The sequence below is a fragment of the Entamoeba dispar genome, genomic scaffold (genome assembly GCF_000209125.1).
Source record: "Entamoeba dispar SAW760 scf_1105229459617 genomic scaffold, whole genome shotgun sequence".
Lineage (NCBI taxonomy): Eukaryota > Evosea > Mastigamoebida > Endamoebidae > Entamoeba > Entamoeba dispar.
In genome coordinates, this window is record NW_001853782.1 from 11,586 (window position 1) to 30,782 (window position 19,197).

A 19,197-nucleotide genomic window follows, 5' to 3' on the forward strand; every position below is an offset into this window, starting at 1 on the left:
TTGATTTCCAAGCTCTAACAATAACCATAGTAGTGAATCCCTTATTTCTAAGGCAAGTGAATGATGATGTAGATGTTGGTTGAGAAACATCAATACCTAATTTAGCAGAAGCTAATGCAATACACAAAAAGAGAGCAATCATAATAAATTATTAAGTTCTAAGTACTCTTAAATATTCAATAATATAAAGATCAAATATTTGAAATTATAAATTATAATATATTTTTTTAATCCATTTGGCATGAAAACGCATGTTTTATTTAAATATAGTGCTTTTAGATTTTATTAGAATTCTATAATATTCTTTCGATACATTTTTAATATTATTATTTTGTTCTTAATGGTAATAATTTGTATTTTTATTTTATATTTTAATAATAAAATTATTATTTAAAATATTATTTATAAATAAAATGGTAATAAGTTATTCTATAGATTATTATTTAATTAATAGATTTTTCTATTAAAATTCTTATGAACAGGAAAATTATTTTTAATATTTAATAACCTAAAAAACTCATTATAATCAAGTCAATCACTTTGTTTTTTATTTGGATTTAATATTTCAATAACTGAATTATCACTGCTTAATTGTAAATCTGAATAACAACTACACTCTGGTGACTTTAAGTAATTTGCACACTCTTCATCTGTAGAAAATACTAAAATTTTTTTAATATATGGGACAGGCCAATTTCCTCTAAAAGAACGTCTAATTTCTTCTATAACTAATGAACGAACTGCAGGTAGGAAGTACAATTGTATGTAGTGAGAGAGTAAAGAAGGGATTTTAGTATTTTCTAATAATGATGAAATTGCAATAACCTCACCATTTTCGAAGTACTTTAAAAGTTCAATTACAAACTGGACTAATGAAGACTTTTTAATGTCATCAATAAATTCATAAATTTTATTATATAATCCAATAGTAGTTTTCTTTTGAATAAACTTATGTAAATCAAGTAATAAAATAGAAACACACTCAAAATGAAGATCATCTTTAACATGAATACTTTCATCTAATTCTAATAATTTGCTAATACACACAATAAATTCAGTTAAATTTTGATTTTCAAGTTCTATTTGAATATCATATTGATATACTTTTCTAGTGAACTGACAATTTAATCCTTGAACTACCATATCTTGTCTAATAGATTTTAATTGGTCTGAAATATAATTATAGTCATGATTAGTTTCATATTTCGATTTTACAAATTCAAAAGACTTTTCTAATACATTAAGAGGTCTGATTAATGTTGGGTCAGTATTTTCAACTAATCTTACATATGATTTTTCATATTTTTGACAGGTTCCAACAATTTTGGTATTTTTGTTATTTGATAACTTCGAAATTTCAGGAGTTAGAGTAATAGGTAGGTGTTGATTCATATCACTAGTAGTTATTGGTTTTTTATCAACTATTGGTTGAGAAACTATATTAATTTCTTCAGGATTGGTTTGTACAAAATCTTTAAAACTTGGTTGTAAAAGAACTCTTTTTGGTTGAATGATTGGAATACTTTGTTGTGACTGAACAATTGAATTCGCTTCTTGTTTCATTGTAGCTTTTAGTTTTTCTTTGTTAAATGACTCTAATAAATTTTGTAATGTGTTTGTTTTAGGTTGGTTAAATAGACAAATATTTGGATGTGAAGCATTTGAAGAATTAAAAACAAAATTTGTTTCTTGTGGTTGTTGTTTTCTTTTCATCTCTTCAAAAATTTCACTTGTTGTTTTATGAACAGTGAATTCTATTGAGTTAAAATCAATAGACTTTTTTGTTGGGAGTTTAGTGTAAAGGTTGGTACTTTCATTTGGCTTGATTAAAATATTGTCTTCATCATGAGGAGTTTTTTTCACTAATTCTAAGACTTTATATTCATCACATCGTTGGTTCATAAGTCTCATTGCTTCTAAAGTATACCCAACAACAACATGAACATTTGTTTTTTCTAATGGAGTTTCTTTCCATAATTCATTAAAAATTTGTTCAATTTGCATTTTGTAAATGTTATATTTTTTAGTTATTTTTTATATTTTTATAATTTAAATTTTATTATTTTTGAAATTATTATTATTTTATTATTTACTTTGATGTAATTTAATTTGATCTTTAATCTATTAAAAAAGAAATTAACTATTTTCAAATGAAATTCTATACTTATTGTTCAGCCTCTTTCTTTGTATGAACTTTAAAATTATTAATTTTTAATTTTCCCTGACCTTTAATTGTAGTAAATTTTAATTGTTTTAGGATATCTTGTTGATTAAGTTGAGGAAGTAAAATAGTATTATCATTATTATCAATAAACATAATAGCTAAAGCCATACTCTCACTTTTTGGTCTTTTCTTTTTGATTTCTTCTTTAATTTCTTCTTTTTCTTTATCATCAGCAGTAACTAGTTTTAGAGTAGAAGGTGTAAATTGTGTTTTTTTCATTTCACGACTTCTCATATGTTTTTTTTCTACTTCTTTATCTTTTGTTTTCAAATCTTTACGGAAATCTTCCCAAATAGATTTTCTAGCTTTTCTTTTAGGCTTTTCTGGAGTTGATAAACGAACAGTTTTTGTCATTTGATTTAATAACTTATTCTTGTCTTTATTTGAAACGTTTTGGTATTGAGGATATAACAGCCCTTTAGTATCACACGTATCACGAAAAATAAGTGGATAGTATTTGATTAAAAATGTACACACTATAGATTGATATTTAATAGATGATATTGCACTCTCCCATGATTCTTTTTGTGAACGAAGTAATGTTGGAGCAATACAAATAGCAACATTATTTGCTTGCATTTTATGTACATCACTGTTAATAGTAAAAACATAAAATAAGTTCATATAAAATGCAAGTATTTTTAAATTCCTTTGTGGTAGTGTTTTAACTATTGCATGAAATGTATTAATAGCTACACTGAGTGCACTAGATTTAGTGTATTGATCTATTTCGTATGTTTTTGCACAATCAATGAAGAGGTCATATGATTCAAATGTAATTAATGGTTCTGGTAACTCTCTTAAGAACATTAATATAACACTTGCAACTGCATGAACATCACTTAAAGGACGTTTGACTAATGATAAAAAATCACCTTTTCTTTCAATAGTTTTCTTCATATTATCAGCCAATTGACGTTCTCCAGGTATTCTAAATATTCCTTCAACAATATCTACACTAGTAATTATTTCTTTTCATTATAGAGATAAACTAAGCAAACTTCCCATTATAAATTGTCCTGCATCAGTTAAAAACAATGGAACATCATCAATTATCATACTTAAACTAATTTTATTGATGTCAACACCAAATACTCTTGCTATTAATTACTATTATTTTTTCTAGTATAAATATTTTCTTTTATAATAATTTATAACAAACGTTTATTCTTAGAAAAAAATGAAAATCCAAATGGTTTTCTTCCAAACATTAAAATAATACTTTTTGTAGTTCAGTTTTAACTTAAAACACAACCTTTTTAATTTCTTTTTCCTTATTTATTTGATACAGTTCATTAAATTCATTGAATTTTGTTCAATGGAACTTAAAGAATTTAAATATGATAATTTTATTATTGTGATTATTCAAAACAATGAAAATTTGAATAATCAACCAATAATAAATGTTTTAAATAAAAATGAATAAAAAAATTTAATTATTTCTTTTTGGTTTATTCCATTTTAATTTACTTGACGTATTTCTCCGTCTACATATTCCATTACTACATTGATTGAATTAAGTTTGTAGCATTCATAAAAGTCAATTTCAGGAAATTGAGGTAATCCCTTAAAGAATTTACTTCCTGAAGAATGTTTTATGTCTTCTATCATTTCTTCTAAAGTCATTTCTGGTTGTTTTCCTAGATACAACGCTTCTAAATAACGACCATATAACAAATCTTCTCTACAAGTTATTTCATCTCCTGAAGCCACAAACGTTATAAAAGGAGGATGGAGTGCTTTTAAATATTCGATAGTTGCTTGACAATTATTAATGCTACACATGAATATTCTGGTAACTTGAGGATTGTTTCTACAAACAACCAGTGATTGAGTTCCTTGTTGAGTATTATGAACACATATTTTATTTCTTATTTTTTCTTTATTGTTTCTGTACAATTAATCACAATGAACTGATTACATAAATTATTTAAATTAACAAACATTAATTCTGTTGGTGAATTACCAAAATCAAAACCATCATATTTAATTCCCTGTCTTTCCCCTATCAATAAAACTTCTGGATGATCTTTTTTAGTTTGTAAACTTGTTTCAATATCACTTTGTGGAATAATTTTTTGAGCATTACATAAAAATAAATGAGCTTCAACTGATGAAGCTCTTAAAACGTCAATGACAACACAAACTCCTTTAGCCAACTGATGTTGAGATGGAGATATTATAACATTAGTATTCATATTAAAAAGAGTTATCAACTAAAAAAGATTTAAACAAAACTTAGATAAGTATGTTTTTAATTTTTTTAATAATCATAAAACTTCTTCAAAAAAAGAGTTTCAATTCATTTTTTCTTATTTACTTTTTAGTTAATCTATTAACCAACCAAATATTCCAATTCTTTATTGGAACTTTTTGATTTGTACATTCATTATACAGCATTGTGTTATCAAACTTTGATGTTGTTGGAAGTACCATTTTAATTGATAGTGCTAATGAATTGAACAATACTCTTTTGTCAGTTTCATTTTCAACACAAACCATCTCTCTGTCATTAAACTTCATTGCCAACTCAGCACACTCTTTTTTAATGTTTAAGATAAGGTCTTCTAACTGATTGATATTTTGTTCATTTTCTGTAAGTTTAGTATCTTTTTCTTCAATTACTCTCTTGAAAATTATAGCATTTTCATCTTTTTCTTTTTCAATTAATTCTCTTTGTTTTCTTTCAGTTTCTAATGATTCTCTAAGAGTGCTTAATTCTTGTTTTAATTTTAATATCTCTTCATCTTTGGTTTTCTTTTCCAATTCTTTTGTCTCTGATTCTTTCTTTAATGCTTTGATCTCTAGATCATGTTGGTCTCTAAGTCTTGTTATTTCATCATTTTTTTCTTCCATTAACTCTTTCATTTTCTTCACTTCATCTCCTTTTGATTCTCCAAGAACAAAAACCTCTCTTTTAAGAGATTGTATTTCTTCTTTTTGAAGTTTAATTTCTTTGTCATTAGACTCTCTTTCTATTTCATGAGATTTTTTTATTTCATCAAGACTCTTTTTCAAAGTTAAAACTTCTTCTTCCTTTTTTTTCTTTTCAGTATCATGTAAGTTCTTTTCATTAGTAAGGTCAAGTTTAATTTTTTGAATTTCTTGTTCTTTTGTAATCAATAAGCTTTGAAGTGCTTCAATTCTTTTATTTTGTTCTACTTCTTTTTGAATTTCTTGTTGAGTTTTTTCAAGAACAGAATCAGTTTCGTTTTTGGATATAACTTTTTTTGTGTCAGAAACTGATAATTTCTGTTTTAAATCATCAACTTCTTGTTTTTTATTATTAGACTGTTTCTCTAAATGATTTGTTTCAGTAGTTGAGTTTATTTTGACTTCTTCTTTTGATGGTTCAACTCTTCTTGGAGTTAAGACATTCATTCTTTTCTTTTGGTTTATGAGACTAATTAACTTTCTCATAATTTCTTGAGTTATATTAATTTTACTTTCCCATTCTTTAAGTTCTTTTAACATTGGATCATTTGTAAGATCACAATTTGTTTCCACATATCCTTTTGGTAATGAAATCTTTTCAAAATTTATATACATTGTTTCAAGTTGAGAGATCATTCCAATCAAAGTTTTAGCTTCTTCTGGAGTTTCAGTATTATCAGAGCATTGATACATTTTTTCTGTATTTTTAGCTTGATCAATCATCTTCTTTAAGACTCTTTCTAACCTATTTTTAAGTTGATTACGAGCTTGAATTTTTCTTTCTCTAAGTCCTTGTGCAATCTTTTTTAACATTTCATTATCTTCAAAGTGAGTTTCTTTCATAATGAAGAATGTTAAATAGAAATATAAACAATAATCGTCAACAGTATTTTCAACAATATTCTCAGCCTTAACTAATTTAGGAATTCTTAATTTAGAGTATCCAATATCAATACATTTTTGAATGTTTTCTAAGTGATTTGAACCTAAACTTTTTAAATCAATAATATCTTTTTGTAAATAATTAAGTAATTTTGCTAATAAAACACCTTCTGACAATTCTTTCTTTAAATCAAAATCAGAGTTATTGATTTTTAAACTTGACTTAATCCATTTTGCAAAGTGAACCATTTTAACAGGACAATCTTAAAAATTAAAATTCTTATTCTTCTTTATTAATAAATAAACAAAAAATAACAAACTTCCAAGTCTGTATTTATTTAAGATTTGGTACATGAATGAAAGAATTCCTTTTCTATCTCCTGCTAAGATTTCTTCAGCAGAACTTAATATCTTAATTCCATCGTCTTTAGCAAATTGAATAACAGCACTTAAATTTTGAATTTTCTCAATATCTTTTAATGGATTTTCAACTGAATTAGGAATATCACACCCACTAAGGTTTCTTAATAAACGGATTAAAACTAAACCATCTTTAAGGTCTTTGAGAATATTATGTACAAATGGTTCTTCGTTTATAATATAATTAATAAAATTAGTATACGCCTATTCCTATTAGTTGTTTTTTATGTTATTTTAATTTCTTTAACAAACGTATAACTGTTGTTCTTCAAGTGATTTAGTTTTGGCAGCTACATTAGCAAGAATAGTATCTGACATAGTTTGGTCTTTTTCTTCCTTTTAGAGTTTAAGAGCCATACAATAAAACCCTTTTTAGACTTTCCGTCAACTTCTGTTTTGGTAGTAATCAAACATTTGCTATTAATGATTTCTTTTTAATGGCAATTAATTCTTTTTGTTCCCATTTCTTTTTTTATATTTGATTAAGTTTTCATTAATAATAATGACGTGTTGGCATTTATTCTCATGAATTAGACATTATTATTTATTAAAGCAATAACAAATAATACAAAGAGAGAACTAAAATATAAAAATAAATATAGTAAAAATATAAAAAAAAAATAATAAAAAATAGTAATAAGCGTTCAAACTATAAAACTATTAAATATTATAGGAAATGGAAGAGTATCAATCATCTGTAAGACAATACAATAATGTTCATTCACGAATGATGATGATGAAAAAAGAGCTTTATCGAATGGAGATTGTTATTGACGAGTTACAAGTTCAACCAAAAGAAACTTATGTAGCATTAGGTAAAGCTTTTGTATTATCTGATTATGACAAATTAAAAAAAGATATTAAAGAAAAGCACGATAATTTAGAAAATGATATTAAAAAACTCGAACCAATGGATGCTTCTTTGGCTCAAAAAGTTAACGACGCTCAAGAAAAATTGATTAAATCAATGAAAACTCAACAAAAATAATAAGAATTTAATTTAGTTGATTAAGTTTTTATTCTTTTTCCTTATTTTTTGACTAACCAAATCAAAACTACCTTATTAAAAGAATTTACCTACTTAAATTTCTTGGCAAAAAACTAGTAATTCTCAATTAATGGAATTTGATTTGAAAGAGAGTGAAATTATTAAAGAAGTTACTTCTAGAAATTGTAAGAGAGTTGTACTTCAATTCCCTGAAGGTCTTATTGCTCAAGGTGTTGGTCTTCAACAAAGATTAGAACAACAATTACCAAAAGTTGAATTTATATTATACACGGACTATGTTTATGGAGCATGTTGTGTTGATGATAGATTTACATCTTATATTCATTCAGATTTTCTTGTTCATTTTGGTCATTCACCATTAAGTTTGTTAGTAGGGTTCTTTCTTTTTAAACAGACCAGTTGTTGTAATATAATTTAACTCTGTTAGTTCCTCCTCATTGCCTAAAAGTTGCAAGTATGTACATACCTGTTGTAGCTAATATCCCTCTTGAACCATTAATAAATAATATTAATAAACAATTAGATAAAAAACTAGACCTTGCAATTGTTGCAACAATTCAATATCAACCATATCTACAACAATTAAAACAATTATTAACCCAATTTAATGTTATTCTTCCTAAAATTGATCCACTACCAGAAGGTATCACTTTAGGATGTACAGTCCCTCCATTAGAACAAAGAGAAATGAGTGTTGTTTTTATTGGAGGAGGACTTTTCCATGCAGAAGCTGTTGCATATAATTATCCAGATAATAAAGTTTATTCATATGATCCAAGAAATCAAACACTTGTTCCTGTTTTTGTTAATAAAGAGAAATTTAAACGAATAATGAAGTTTGTATAATTCATTTTAAAAAAATGAAAGATCGAACTAATAATATAGAACTAAAATTGATACAGCAAGAAAAGAACAATATATTGGGGTTATTACTAGTACTCTTGGTCGTCAAGGAAATCAAAAAGTTACAGATAATATTATTAATTTATTAGAAAAGAATAACAAAATACCAGTAGTTACCTATGCTGATGAAATATCAACTGCATTATTAGATAGTTACAAAGATATTAAAGTTTGGGTCCAAGTTGCATGTCCAAGATTGAGTATTGATTGGGGAGAAGATTTTAGACAAGTTTTAATTACTCCTTATGAGGCATTCGCTGCATTCGATGATAGCGTTAAGGCTACACTTGATTTTATTCCAATGGATAATTGGAGTATTCCAGCAGAAGGGAAATGGTGTGCGTCATATAATTGAATGAAGATAACTCTGCGATTTCCGATATTTTTTACATTTTTTTAATTCAGTAATTAAATATAGAAATTACAATCATTTAAGTTATCTAAAATTAGTTGTTCTTCATATAATTTGGAATAATGGTTATTTTTGTAAAATCAGAATCTATTATTAGTAAATTTATTTATTCGAAGATGTCATTCTTTTGATTTGAGTTAGAAAGGATTATTTCTACGACAAAATTAGAAAAGAAAATCATTACTTTGAATAATATTTATATCAACTCCCATCATTTCATCTAGAGACTCCACTCTCTGTAGTTTAAAACTGAAAATAATCAAAAAATAACAGAAGAATGGAAGAACAAAAAGTTAGTGTAGTACTCTTTGGCTATCTTAATTGCGGTAAAACTACTTTCCTCAACCTACTTCAGTCTCTCCCATTTGATAAACAATATAATCCATCATCAGATAAGGAAACCACAGATATTAAACTTCAATATGAAAATGTTACTGTTCAAACAACAATAACTGAGTTCAGTGGAAATGCATTTACCTGTAGCAATAATTTAAGAAGTATTGATTATGGTAAAATGGGTACAATTCATATTTTCTTTATTGCACAAGATGATGAAGCAACACTCAACTTCTTTGATGGCTTTTCAAGAAGTCCAAATTATGCTTTTTGTCAAACAGAAATAATGGTTTTGGTTGTTACCAAAGTAGACCAAAAAGAAGGAAGAGAAAGAAATATTCAAATACAAGAAACTGCAAAAGAAAATGATGCTCTTTATTATGAAGTATCTATGAAAGAAGATCCTGCTCAAGTTAAAGTAATAATGAATGAAATTCTCAGAAAATATTTTGAACAACAAGAAGATTTAATGTCATTATCTTTTACTTCTTTTGACTCACTAGTATCTTGTAGAAAAGGATTAAAACATAATCTACAATCTGAAAGAAAGTTGCCCTCACAAAAGAAAATCAAAAACAAAAAAGTAAAAACAAAAAAATGCATTTTGTTGTAAATTAAATATTGTTTTATTATTTTAAAATTTTTTTTATAAATTAACTAATTTCTTTAAGAAATGCTATATAAAACTATAAATGAATTATAAATAAATCAAATTTTTTTTAAATAAAAAAGAAAAAATAAAAACAAAAAATAGAGAAAAAATTCTATGAAATAAATGGAATTTGCTGAGACACAAACTTGTACTCAGGTATGCACACAAGAATGTACTCAAAATTGTACTCAAGTTGATGCACCTACTCAAAAATTAAGAAAACCAAGTGTTTGGGCAACACTACGTGCTGATGATGGAGGGGTTATTACTGTATTGCAATTATCTAAAGACAAATATACAATTGGAAGATCAGGGGATAATGATGTTGTTATCAGTAATAATGCGTCTTGTAGTAGAAAACAATGTATTATAAGGAGAACGAATGATGGTGATATTTTTTTTGAAGACGAATCTTCAAATGGAACAATAGTAAATGGTAAGTTAGAGCATAACAATTCTACAGTAGTTACATTACCATGTGAGTTATGTATTGGATCAAAACTTAAAACATATATTTTTATTGACAATGAAGTTGTATCTTTTTCAGAAAAGTATTCAATTATAAAAACACTTGGTCAAGGAACTACTGCTAAAGTTATCCTATATAAAGAAAAAGGATTTGAAAACGAGGAAAGTGATGAACATTCTGTTGCTGTTAAAGTTATTGATAAAAAGAATAAAGCTATTAGTGAAGAAGTTATGAAACCTATTTTAGATGAAGTTGAAACATTAAAAAAATTACAACACCAATATGTTGTTAAAGTAAATGGAATGTACAGTCATGAAACTACAATGTATATTGTCATGGAATATGTTTCTGGTGGGAGTTTACAACAATTAATTGAAAATGAAAGAAACAAAAAACTAAAAAACTCTGATGAAAAGGGCCAAATATTTGGATTAATTGAGTTAAATAGATGTAGAAAGTTATTTGGTCAGATAATGATTGCGTTGGAATATGTTCATGACAATGGAATTATTCATCGAGATATTAAACCTGATAATATTCTTCTTACAAAAGATGGAAATGCAAAATTAGCTGATTTTGGTATTGCAAAAAAAGCAACAATAGAAGGGTGTTCTACATTTGTAGGTACATTAGATTATTTAGCACCAGAAATTAGTACATCTAATTCATATGATCAGGCATCAGATATATGGAGTTGTGGAGTAATGTTATATAATATGTTATTTCTTTTTCCATTTAAAAAACCAAAAAATATGTATGAATTACAACTCACTGATGATACTCCATTAGAAATAGAATTACTCCTTCGTTGTATCCTTCAAGAAAATCCAATATCAAGACCAAATGCAGCACAAATATTACACTACACTTTTTTACTTCCAGTTTTATCTGAACTACATTATCAAACAAAATCAATTTATATTTCACAAAATGCTATGGAAGAATGTCCTTTCACTCAAAAAGAAGAAAAATTTAATTCTATTTCCCCAGGACAACAAATACCTTCTATTATTTCATATGGTAATGAACTTATTTCAAAACCATCACATCCCAATGATTCATTTGAATATCCTTATTCTAAGAAAATAAGAGATCCTAACGAAAGAGCAAGAAGAAAAACTAAACCTTTATCAGAAGAAGATCAGTTTATTCATAAAAAAAAGAAAACAACTTCATTTAACGTTTTTCTTGATAACAAAAAAAAACATGGCCTTTCTCCTAGAAGTTCAAGTTCTACTGTTGTTGATACTGGAATGGATGAAATTCAATTTGACCGTTTTAAAACCTCTCAACAAAATGAACTGTCAGACCCTTCTTTCATTCAACCATTTTCAAAAGAAGAAATTGAAAAAACACCAGTACTTTCTATGAATGAACAAATAGAAGAAAATTCATTTTCACTTAAATCATTTCAAACTACAATAGATAATATATCAGAAATAGGATTATCTAATGACACCAGATTATTTCAAGGACTGTGATAATATTAATTATTATTAATTTTCATTAATTTATCATTTTATTTTTTCTTTTATTTAAACTAAAAAATTTCTTTCAAATTTCTTTAATTTAATTTTTGTATTCTTTATAAGTCATTATCTCTAAATGTAATTTCATCAAAATTTCTTGAACTGACTTGATTTCTTTGAGGAAGACTTAATGGAGTATCTAAGGCACTAATTACAGAAGTACTTGTATTACCTTCTTTATTGTTTTCTGCTTGAACTTTTGTTTTTTCTTCTTTTCTAATTTTTTTTTCATTTCTATCATTAACTTGACACTCCAAACTTGAATCTTCATTCTCTTTTCTATTAATAACAATTTGGTATGGAGTAAACCCTCTATCTACTCTTTCTGGAAATCCTCGATGTTTACCAAACATCATTACACAACAAATAAATAATTTACAAATAGGTCTAAATCCACCTGAAACAGAATATGCACCATTTGTCATTGGAAGTGAATACCCTACAGTACCATATGCACTGATAACTTCAAAAAGAATCATGAACTCAGTATATGTATAATCTTTTCTTAATGCATCTTGTTCACAACAACAAATTAAGAAATAAAATGAATAAAAACAAACTACATCCCATGCTAACATATTTTTTGCTTGATAAACAATACCACTATCTTGGTTAGAATTTTCTTTATGTCTCAAATATGGATTAGTTTCTCTCAATGTAACAGTAATAGGATATGATGATAAATACATAAATCCAATCATCATAACATAACATCCGCTTGATATTTTACTAAAATCTAATATAGCAAATCCAGCAGTTCTTGTTGAAATACTTTGAGCAAATATATCAATTGTTCTATATCCAACTGGAATATCTTTAAAATTATTAAAATCAAGTGACATTTGAATAATAAATTCAGAAAATGTAATCATAAAAAATACAATAATTAACCATATCGTTGCTTTTCTTGGGTAAATATGCGTTGAACATCTACGTGGATAACGTAAAATATATTGAATAATTTTATCATAACGTGTACATTTAAGAATTATCCCTAATAACTCTATAATCCCTCTTAATACAATTGGATAACATGTATTTCCTAATACTGTTAATATTGATACAATGATAGTAACTCCAGCATTATTTGAAAAAGACACTAAACTGTTAGATGATAAAACAATTCCACAATTATTAAATGCTGAATTAGTTTGGTAAAGGGTAAACCAAACCCAATTAACTCCTGTAGCTTCAATTTTATCTTTGTCTTTAGCAAATGCAATTAATAAAAGAAGAAACCCAATCACTTGAACAATAATATTATATAACCAAATAACAACTAGAAGAAGTATAGACGTTTTTGTTTCTGTTGAATTAATATGCCTTGCTTGTGCAATAGCAGCATCAATCACTACTTGAGGAGCAGTCCCTTCTAATGACTTTGTTTGTTTTTTAGTACCCATCCGGAACAATTTAATAAGGATATAATATGAACTATCTAATACAATAGAGCCAATAAAAGTTAATAAGTATGAAATAAATTGAATTCCAAATTTTACTTTTGTAAGATCAATGACTGTTAATCCACTTCCTGTGTAGGAGGAAACAGCAGTATATAATGCATCAATATAATTAAGTTTACTATCAATAAGAATCATAATAATTGCTCCAACAAAACAAAGAGCAGTAAAAAATAAGAAATGCATCAAATAATAATTTAAAAAATTGGGATATATAATCGTTCTTAACCGTGCAACGTAATATCCTAAGTCATGAGGTGGTAATGACTTGTCTTCTTTTATTTCATTTTCATCTTCAAAATTATCATCGCTTCTTCCTTGTTCTTCATCCTCTTTACTTCCATCATTTAACACTACAGCTGGACGTACCCTCTTACTAATTTGATTTGATACTGAAGCAATACTTGTTTCTGATGAATCTTCACTATTCACTCCTTCAGCCATTTCTGATTGACAATTCTCTCGTCCCATTTGTCCTTGTTCACTGAAACCAGAACGCAATGAAGGAGAAACATTATTAGAATACCATCTTCTTGGCTGTTGAACAACACCTTCATTATCATTTTGAGAGTGGTCATAAGATCGTGAGTCATTTACTCGATTGTCCATTTCAATCTCAACAGACTCCTGTTTGTCAGGATATTTGTTAAATGAACTAGTAACTGGGGTTACATTTTCATCACTAACTTTGTTTGGCTCTGTATTACCTATTTCAGAAACAACTTTTCCTTCTGGTTTTTTATTATTCATTGTTGAAAGATTGTATTTGAAATGAGTTCAATTTTAAAAACTTCTTTCGTTTCTTTACCAGTTTATTATGATTTTTGTAAAGAACAAAAATCAGAGTTTTTTAACTAATTCTTAAATCTTCTGTAAAGTTAACTAAGGTACTTTTTCTTATATCCCTTATTTGTTTACTCAAAAACTTATTCTTTTCATAACCTTTCCTTACTTCAGTTCATGGTTTTTAAAAGTTAAAAAAAATAATACCACCCCTTATAATCCACAACATTGTACCCAAATAAAATAATATCATAACCTCCGTCCAAATACCTCTCTCAATGTCACTATTTTAAATTTGATTCCTAAGTTTTAGGTTAAAAAAAGATTAAAAATATATATTGAAATACATAATGTTTAATAAAATAGATCATGAGAAATTATTCATAATAAAATCTAATGTGTTTTTGTGTGTGCTGATGGAATTATTTTGTTTTAAACTTTGAATAAAACAATTTGAAGAAAAAAGAAACATTCACCTTTATAGCCATTTCAAATAAAACAAATAAGAATTTTAATTCATTTAATAACAAGATTCTTCATTCAAAAAAAAAACAAATGTATTTTCCAAGGAATTCAAAGGATTAATATGGAATGTGTTAAAATGGGTATGGTCGGTAGAGATAAAGAGATAAATATAAAAAACAAATATAATGATTTGTTAGAATATTTAAATATTTGCCATTGTAAATCATTTTAATACAATATATAAATGGTATCTCTATTTTTTATTTAATAATCAAACATATCAAAAGACATATTTAATAATTGACCAGTATTTCTCTGAAACACTTTACCTTTAAAAAATGAAATTGGTTTAATATTTGTTTGTTTCAATAAATTCTATTAATACAACTAATATTATTTGTAGGAAACAAGGTTAGTTAATCTGATTATTCTTATTTGATTCTAACTATATTAATCACTATTACTTGGGAAATTGAAACCAAGTTTTCTGATAAGAATTATTAAGTTTTAATGAAAATACAAATAACTTATGATAATATTTCAATCAATTCTATTCTTTTGATATTCAAAAGAAGTATATATTGTTTAAAAAGTATGACAATTACCCCTTATGTCTTGAAATAATGCTAGTGATCTCTTTATTCAAATTGGGACAATATGTTATAATTAATATCTGAAACTCAATACTTATTTCATACAAAGACTTGCCACTTCTAAACGAGTTATTAGTTTATTTGGAAATTACACCCCATTGTCTCTGTTAAGAGATTAATGGTTTTAATACTATTTTCCTTGTTAGTAGTCTTGTTGAAATACTTTACATTTATTATTGTTTAAAGTGAAACCTCTTTTACTGTTATTAACAAATAAACAGTTGTTTATTGTAGTTAGTTAAACTGCTTAACATGTCTTTGGTAGGTGTTGTCTTTAACTTCTCTTTACTAGAAATCACACATTTTTTTATTGATATGATAACTGTTCGTTCTGATTTCTTGGACTTCAAAAATGATGTAATTCAATAGAGATTGTTTAATATCTCTAATGATAGAAAACAACAAAGGATTATTAAAAGTTTTTGTCAGAGATTTAAGATGTGTTTGAAAAGAATGATTACAAAAACAAAGAAATAAGCATAAATAAATCAATTTTAAATTATCTACAACATTATATATGAGAAATTAGTGAAGAAGTTGATGAATGTCTTTTGATAGTTCTTTTAAAACATTACCATATTCTTTTACTTTGGATTCATCAAAGTACTTATCCATCACATCATACAATGTAGATGATATGTATTTTAAGGAAATAACATCAGAATGAGGAGAATCACGAAGAGCTTTTTTGTCTTTTTTATAACCGCTTTTTACATTATTAATTTTATCTCTTATTTGAGTTGAAGTTTTATTGATCCCCATATCAAGAGCAACAGAAGCTGCAATTGTTTTATACATTTCATGTAATGACATAACAGATGGTTCAGTATATTTCCAATAAAAATATTTAAGCAAAACATAAACAGTAGAACGCTCTGTCCAAGCTCTAGAAGACATCATTTCATCGGCAGTTAACTCAAAATTCTTTCCTTTACATAATTTTTTAAACAAAGATTGATCTCTCTTTTCATAAAATTCATTATCAACACTATCAATAATATAACAATTTGATGGTAGTTGTACCCATTGAAAAGCAGACTTTCTACAACTTTCAGATTGTCTTTTCTGTTTAATAGACATATCCATCATTCTTTTCTTTTAATTTTAATATGAGTTCCTCAAATGATCCTAGGATCTTCCATTCTCTTCTTGCCATTGTTCATATTTTTCTCATCCTCTTTGTAATTTTTGATTAGAAGTTTGTTGATTCTTGCGGAATCTTCCTACTTTTTTTCATTTTATTTATGTTTTTATTTCACAACTTTATGGTATTTCAAGTTCTTCGTTTTATCTCTTCTTTATGGTTCCACAAGTTCTATTTTTGTTTCGATCATTAATAATTTTAGTTAATGCTTCATATTTTCTTAATTATTCGGGAAATGACTTCAACATTTCAAGAAAACGATAATTTTCTAATTATATTTTCATTTAAAAAAATCAATGTTTTTGCATGTACCTTTAATAAGTATCGTTTAAATGCAATGAAAATTAACTTAAAAATAAGATAGAGTATTGAATAAAAGATAATTATCAAATCTATTCGAATTGCTCAAAGCGGAAGTTGAACAATTTTAATTATTCTAAGATATTGTTTAAAATTAATAAAATAAAGAAATTAAAAATAAAAAATAATAAATAAGTTAATTAAGTATTAATAGAACTTGTGTCTATTGTTCCTGGCTCAGGGGAGACTAATCCCGTCCCTTCGTCTTCGTCTTGTAGTTCAACTACATATGTTTGGTTGTGATCTCCACAGTGCTCCATGACATCCATCATGTTTTTAATTACAAGGTTTTTAATTTCTTTAGTGATGTCTATTTCGATTTTTAATTGTTTGATTAATTTAATACTTTCGGCATTTACTAGCCCATTAATCCAAATTACTACTGGAATTATTTTGACATCCTTTAATTTCTCTATCTTCATTAGCCTATTTTTCAATTCCTTGTACATATTTCTTTTCTTCCAATAGGCTCCATTAATATTATGATCTGCCACAATAGTCATATCAAATATTAGACCAGTTTTATTCTTCTTATCTAGTACATATATATCTGGTCTTTTATGATATAGTCCATCACTTTTTGATATTATTTGTTTGTTCAATATCATAGTGATGTCATTGTATTGGAACACTGTTTCATATGGGGGTTTCTTGTATTGTTTATTTCCTGTGTATTTTCTTATTATCCCATATGATAATGCCAATATGGTCATGTTTCTCCATTTGTGATTTCTTATGACCAATGCAAGATAGTAGAATGTGTTCTACTGTGGCTATCTTGTCTTTACAAAGTGGGCAGTACTTTAATCTTTCATTTTTTAATATTTTCGCTTTCCTGTACCCACTAAATATTGCTCCATCTTGCATTTTAGTTAATTGGAGAAATGCATTTTTCTTTATATTGATGGACTTCCATGCATTTATTGTAGTAGTTTTATCTACAAATTTTGACTCGAACCATCTTCTAAAATGTCCACTTGTTTGATGGGACTTCCATTTTTTGATGTATTGGTTGTCATTAATTTCTTTATTTTTAATACTACTTCTTTTTCTTTTTTATTTTCAATCCCTTCATTTATTATTTCTTCTATTTTCGTTTCTGTGATTTTATGACCTAGGGCTTTTTTAATTCTATTCCATATTCCTTTCTTGGAATACCATCTATCTATTATGTTATTTCCTATTTCACTCTTGTACAATAGTACATTACTGTTCTGATTAATTCAATAACATATTCGTCCCTTAGGCTTATTAATCCTTCACCCATTTCATTTATAGGGACATATAGACGGTCTTTGGAGTTACCGGCACCAATGTATTTTGCCTTTCTTAAATATTTTCTTATCTCCAAATCCATTCTATCTAAGTTACCTTCCAATTTACTACTGATGCTGAATATCTGAAGATGGGTATTACTTCAGTATTAATTCTTGTAATATAACTTCTATTACTACTTTCATCAGCATTTATTTCTTCCATTTTCTTCATCATCTTTTCTTTGATGATTTTACAATTGAAGGTATCATTAATTTCATCGGACTGCCATACACCTAAATATTTATACAAGTCCTCTCCTTCAATTATTTGGATGTTTTGCATTCCATCTGGTATTTTATTAATGTTCTTTAATACCATTCCTGATTTCTTTTCATTCATTTCCATCCCTATTCCACATATTATTTCTTTAATTTCATTGTGGATTGTTCCCATTTCTTCGCTACTTTGTGTCATTATTCTCAAATCATCCATATACAATGTATGGTTTGCTTTTGGGAACTTCTCTTCTATGATTTGAGAAATTATATTCATTTGGATGATGAAGAGTAGAGGGGATAAGGAATCACCTTGTAAAATTCCTCTCTTCAGTTTAATACATCCTAGATATTCATTGAAATTAAAAATAAAAAAATAATAAAAAAGAATTGAATGAATTAATTAGTCTTAACCCAAGCAGCATAATCATAACCATCATCTTTTTGTGGAAGATTAGATTTAACATATTCAATTTGTTCAGCACTCATACCAGCTTTTTGCATATCAGCTTCAGTAATAATTTCTTTACCAGCAGCAATTGTAGAGAAAATTTCATTAAGTTGTTCTGGTGATGGATTTTCATCATTCTTTTCTTTCATATATTGGACATAATTATCAAATGAAACTCCATTTTCTCCTTTTGTAACATTATTATAAATAGCATCATATTGAGCATCTTCTCCTCCTGTGAAATCAATATCAATTAATCCCATAGAACTTAAGCATGATCTAAATTCAAGTTTATCAAGAACTCCATCATGATTTCCATCAAATGCATCAAAGCTTTGTTTAAATTCTTGCATTTGTTCTGCAGTAACTCCACTAGAAGCTTCATTAATTTGAGCTTCAATATAAACAATCTTCTTTTCAAACATAGAAATTGTTTGTTCATAATTAAATTGAAGATCATCAAATGATACATCAGTATATTCATTATCTTCAATATTAGCATCTTCACATGCTTTTTCTGCTTCTTCAATTGGTGGAAGTTGTCCTTCAATTTGTTTTAATTCTTCTAATTTTGCTTTT

The 19,197-nt window shown here is 26.6% G+C and overlaps 13 protein-coding genes across 13 annotated transcripts in view, besides 20 other annotated features; 4 read left to right on the forward strand and 9 right to left on the reverse strand.

Moving 5' to 3' along the window:
• The window catches only part of EDI_263470 (uncharacterized protein), a gene marked incomplete at both ends in the record, with an annotated part of 616 nt that extends 474 nt beyond the window's left edge, over positions 1-142 (reverse strand). The window contains one exon of the mRNA XM_001735963.1: positions 20-142. Coding sequence (XP_001736015.1) covers positions 20-142 — 123 coding nt within the window. The remainder of the gene's footprint in view (positions 1-19) is intronic.
• Positions 143-168: 26 nt separating this feature from the next.
• Positions 169-232: a sequence feature (AT_rich).
• Positions 233-313: 81 nt separating this feature from the next.
• Positions 314-507: a sequence feature (AT_rich).
• A 24-nt stretch (positions 508-531) lies between these two features.
• EDI_263580 (leukocyte receptor cluster (lrc) member, putative) lies at positions 532-2,004 on the reverse strand (the record flags this gene model as incomplete). Its single annotated transcript, XM_001735964.1, has 1 exon — positions 532-2,004. One exon carries the CDS (start codon positions 2,002-2,004, stop codon positions 532-534), a length of 1,473 nt encoding a protein of 490 aa, XP_001736016.1.
• Positions 895-922: a sequence feature (AT_rich).
• A 7-nt stretch (positions 2,005-2,011) lies between the features above and the next one.
• Positions 2,012-2,126: a microsatellite.
• Positions 2,127-2,164: 38 nt separating this feature from the next.
• On the reverse strand, positions 2,165-3,435 carry EDI_263590 (uncharacterized protein; the record flags this gene model as incomplete). The annotated part of the gene is made up of 3 exons (XM_001735965.1): positions 2,165-3,177; positions 3,226-3,324; positions 3,387-3,435. 3 exons carry the CDS (start codon positions 3,433-3,435, stop codon positions 2,165-2,167), a joined length of 1,161 nt encoding a protein of 386 aa, XP_001736017.1.
• Positions 2,195-2,219: a sequence feature (AT_rich).
• Positions 3,326-3,381: a sequence feature (AT_rich).
• Positions 3,436-3,619: 184 nt separating the features above from the next.
• Positions 3,620-3,666: a sequence feature (AT_rich).
• A 19-nt stretch (positions 3,667-3,685) lies between these two features.
• Positions 3,686-4,422, reverse strand: EDI_263600 (uncharacterized protein; the record flags this gene model as incomplete). The annotated part of the gene is made up of 2 exons (XM_001735966.1): positions 3,686-4,115; positions 4,169-4,422. 2 exons carry the CDS (start codon positions 4,420-4,422, stop codon positions 3,686-3,688), a joined length of 684 nt encoding a protein of 227 aa, XP_001736018.1.
• A 118-nt stretch (positions 4,423-4,540) lies between these two features.
• Positions 4,541-6,778, reverse strand: EDI_263610 (alpha-actinin-2, putative; the record flags this gene model as incomplete). Its single annotated transcript, XM_001735967.1, has 3 exons — positions 4,541-6,303; positions 6,361-6,664; positions 6,713-6,778. The coding sequence occupies 3 exons, from the start codon at positions 6,776-6,778 to the stop codon at positions 4,541-4,543; spliced, it is 2,133 nt and encodes a 710-aa protein (XP_001736019.1).
• Positions 6,305-6,355: a sequence feature (AT_rich).
• Positions 6,633-6,656: a sequence feature (AT_rich).
• Positions 6,779-7,014: 236 nt separating the features above from the next.
• Positions 7,015-7,100: a microsatellite.
• Positions 7,101-7,136: 36 nt separating this feature from the next.
• Positions 7,137-7,448, forward strand: EDI_263620 (uncharacterized protein; the record flags this gene model as incomplete). The annotated part of the gene is made up of 1 exon (XM_001735968.1): positions 7,137-7,448. The coding sequence occupies one exon, from the start codon at positions 7,137-7,139 to the stop codon at positions 7,446-7,448; it is 312 nt and encodes a 103-aa protein (XP_001736020.1).
• Positions 7,449-7,578: 130 nt separating this feature from the next.
• Positions 7,579-8,727, forward strand: EDI_263630 (diphthamide biosynthesis protein, putative; the record flags this gene model as incomplete). The annotated part of the gene is made up of 3 exons (XM_001735969.1): positions 7,579-7,831; positions 7,897-8,305; positions 8,355-8,727. The coding sequence occupies 3 exons, from the start codon at positions 7,579-7,581 to the stop codon at positions 8,725-8,727; spliced, it is 1,035 nt and encodes a 344-aa protein (XP_001736021.1).
• Positions 7,964-8,000: a sequence feature (AT_rich).
• Positions 8,728-9,061: 334 nt separating the features above from the next.
• Positions 9,062-9,733, forward strand: EDI_263640 (uncharacterized protein; the record flags this gene model as incomplete). The annotated part of the gene is made up of 1 exon (XM_001735970.1): positions 9,062-9,733. One exon carries the CDS (start codon positions 9,062-9,064, stop codon positions 9,731-9,733), a length of 672 nt encoding a protein of 223 aa, XP_001736022.1.
• Positions 9,731-9,841: a sequence feature (AT_rich).
• Positions 9,842-9,882: a microsatellite.
• Positions 9,883-9,895: 13 nt separating this feature from the next.
• On the forward strand, positions 9,896-11,722 carry EDI_263650 (serine/threonine protein kinase cds1, putative; the record flags this gene model as incomplete). Its single annotated transcript, XM_001735971.1, has 1 exon — positions 9,896-11,722. The coding sequence occupies one exon, from the start codon at positions 9,896-9,898 to the stop codon at positions 11,720-11,722; it is 1,827 nt and encodes a 608-aa protein (XP_001736023.1).
• Positions 11,722-11,819: a sequence feature (AT_rich).
• A 7-nt stretch (positions 11,820-11,826) lies between these two features.
• EDI_263660 (sodium transporter, putative) lies at positions 11,827-13,980 on the reverse strand (the record flags this gene model as incomplete). The annotated part of the gene is made up of 1 exon (XM_001735972.1): positions 11,827-13,980. One exon carries the CDS (start codon positions 13,978-13,980, stop codon positions 11,827-11,829), a length of 2,154 nt encoding a protein of 717 aa, XP_001736024.1.
• A 347-nt stretch (positions 13,981-14,327) lies between these two features.
• Positions 14,328-14,378: a sequence feature (AT_rich).
• A 263-nt stretch (positions 14,379-14,641) lies between these two features.
• Positions 14,642-14,690: a sequence feature (AT_rich).
• Positions 14,691-15,656: 966 nt separating this feature from the next.
• EDI_263670 (uncharacterized protein) lies at positions 15,657-16,217 on the reverse strand (the record flags this gene model as incomplete). Its single annotated transcript, XM_001735973.1, has 1 exon — positions 15,657-16,217. One exon carries the CDS (start codon positions 16,215-16,217, stop codon positions 15,657-15,659), a length of 561 nt encoding a protein of 186 aa, XP_001736025.1.
• Positions 16,218-16,698: 481 nt separating this feature from the next.
• Positions 16,699-16,759: a sequence feature (AT_rich).
• Positions 16,760-16,836: a repeat region.
• Positions 16,770-18,525: a repeat region.
• A 1-nt stretch (position 18,526) lies between these two features.
• Positions 18,527-18,554: a sequence feature (AT_rich).
• A 12-nt stretch (positions 18,555-18,566) lies between these two features.
• EDI_263680 (alpha-actinin, putative) lies at positions 18,567-19,043 on the reverse strand (the record flags this gene model as incomplete). Its single annotated transcript, XM_001735974.1, has 1 exon — positions 18,567-19,043. One exon carries the CDS (start codon positions 19,041-19,043, stop codon positions 18,567-18,569), a length of 477 nt encoding a protein of 158 aa, XP_001736026.1.
• A 121-nt stretch (positions 19,044-19,164) lies between these two features.
• EDI_263690 (alpha-actinin, putative) overlaps positions 19,165-19,197 on the reverse strand; it is a gene marked incomplete at both ends in the record, with an annotated part of 1,059 nt that continues 1,026 nt past the window's right edge. The window contains one exon of the mRNA XM_001733271.1: positions 19,165-19,197. This exon is cut by the window's right edge and continues 1,026 nt beyond it. Within this exon, the coding sequence (XP_001733323.1) occupies positions 19,165-19,197 (33 nt within the window).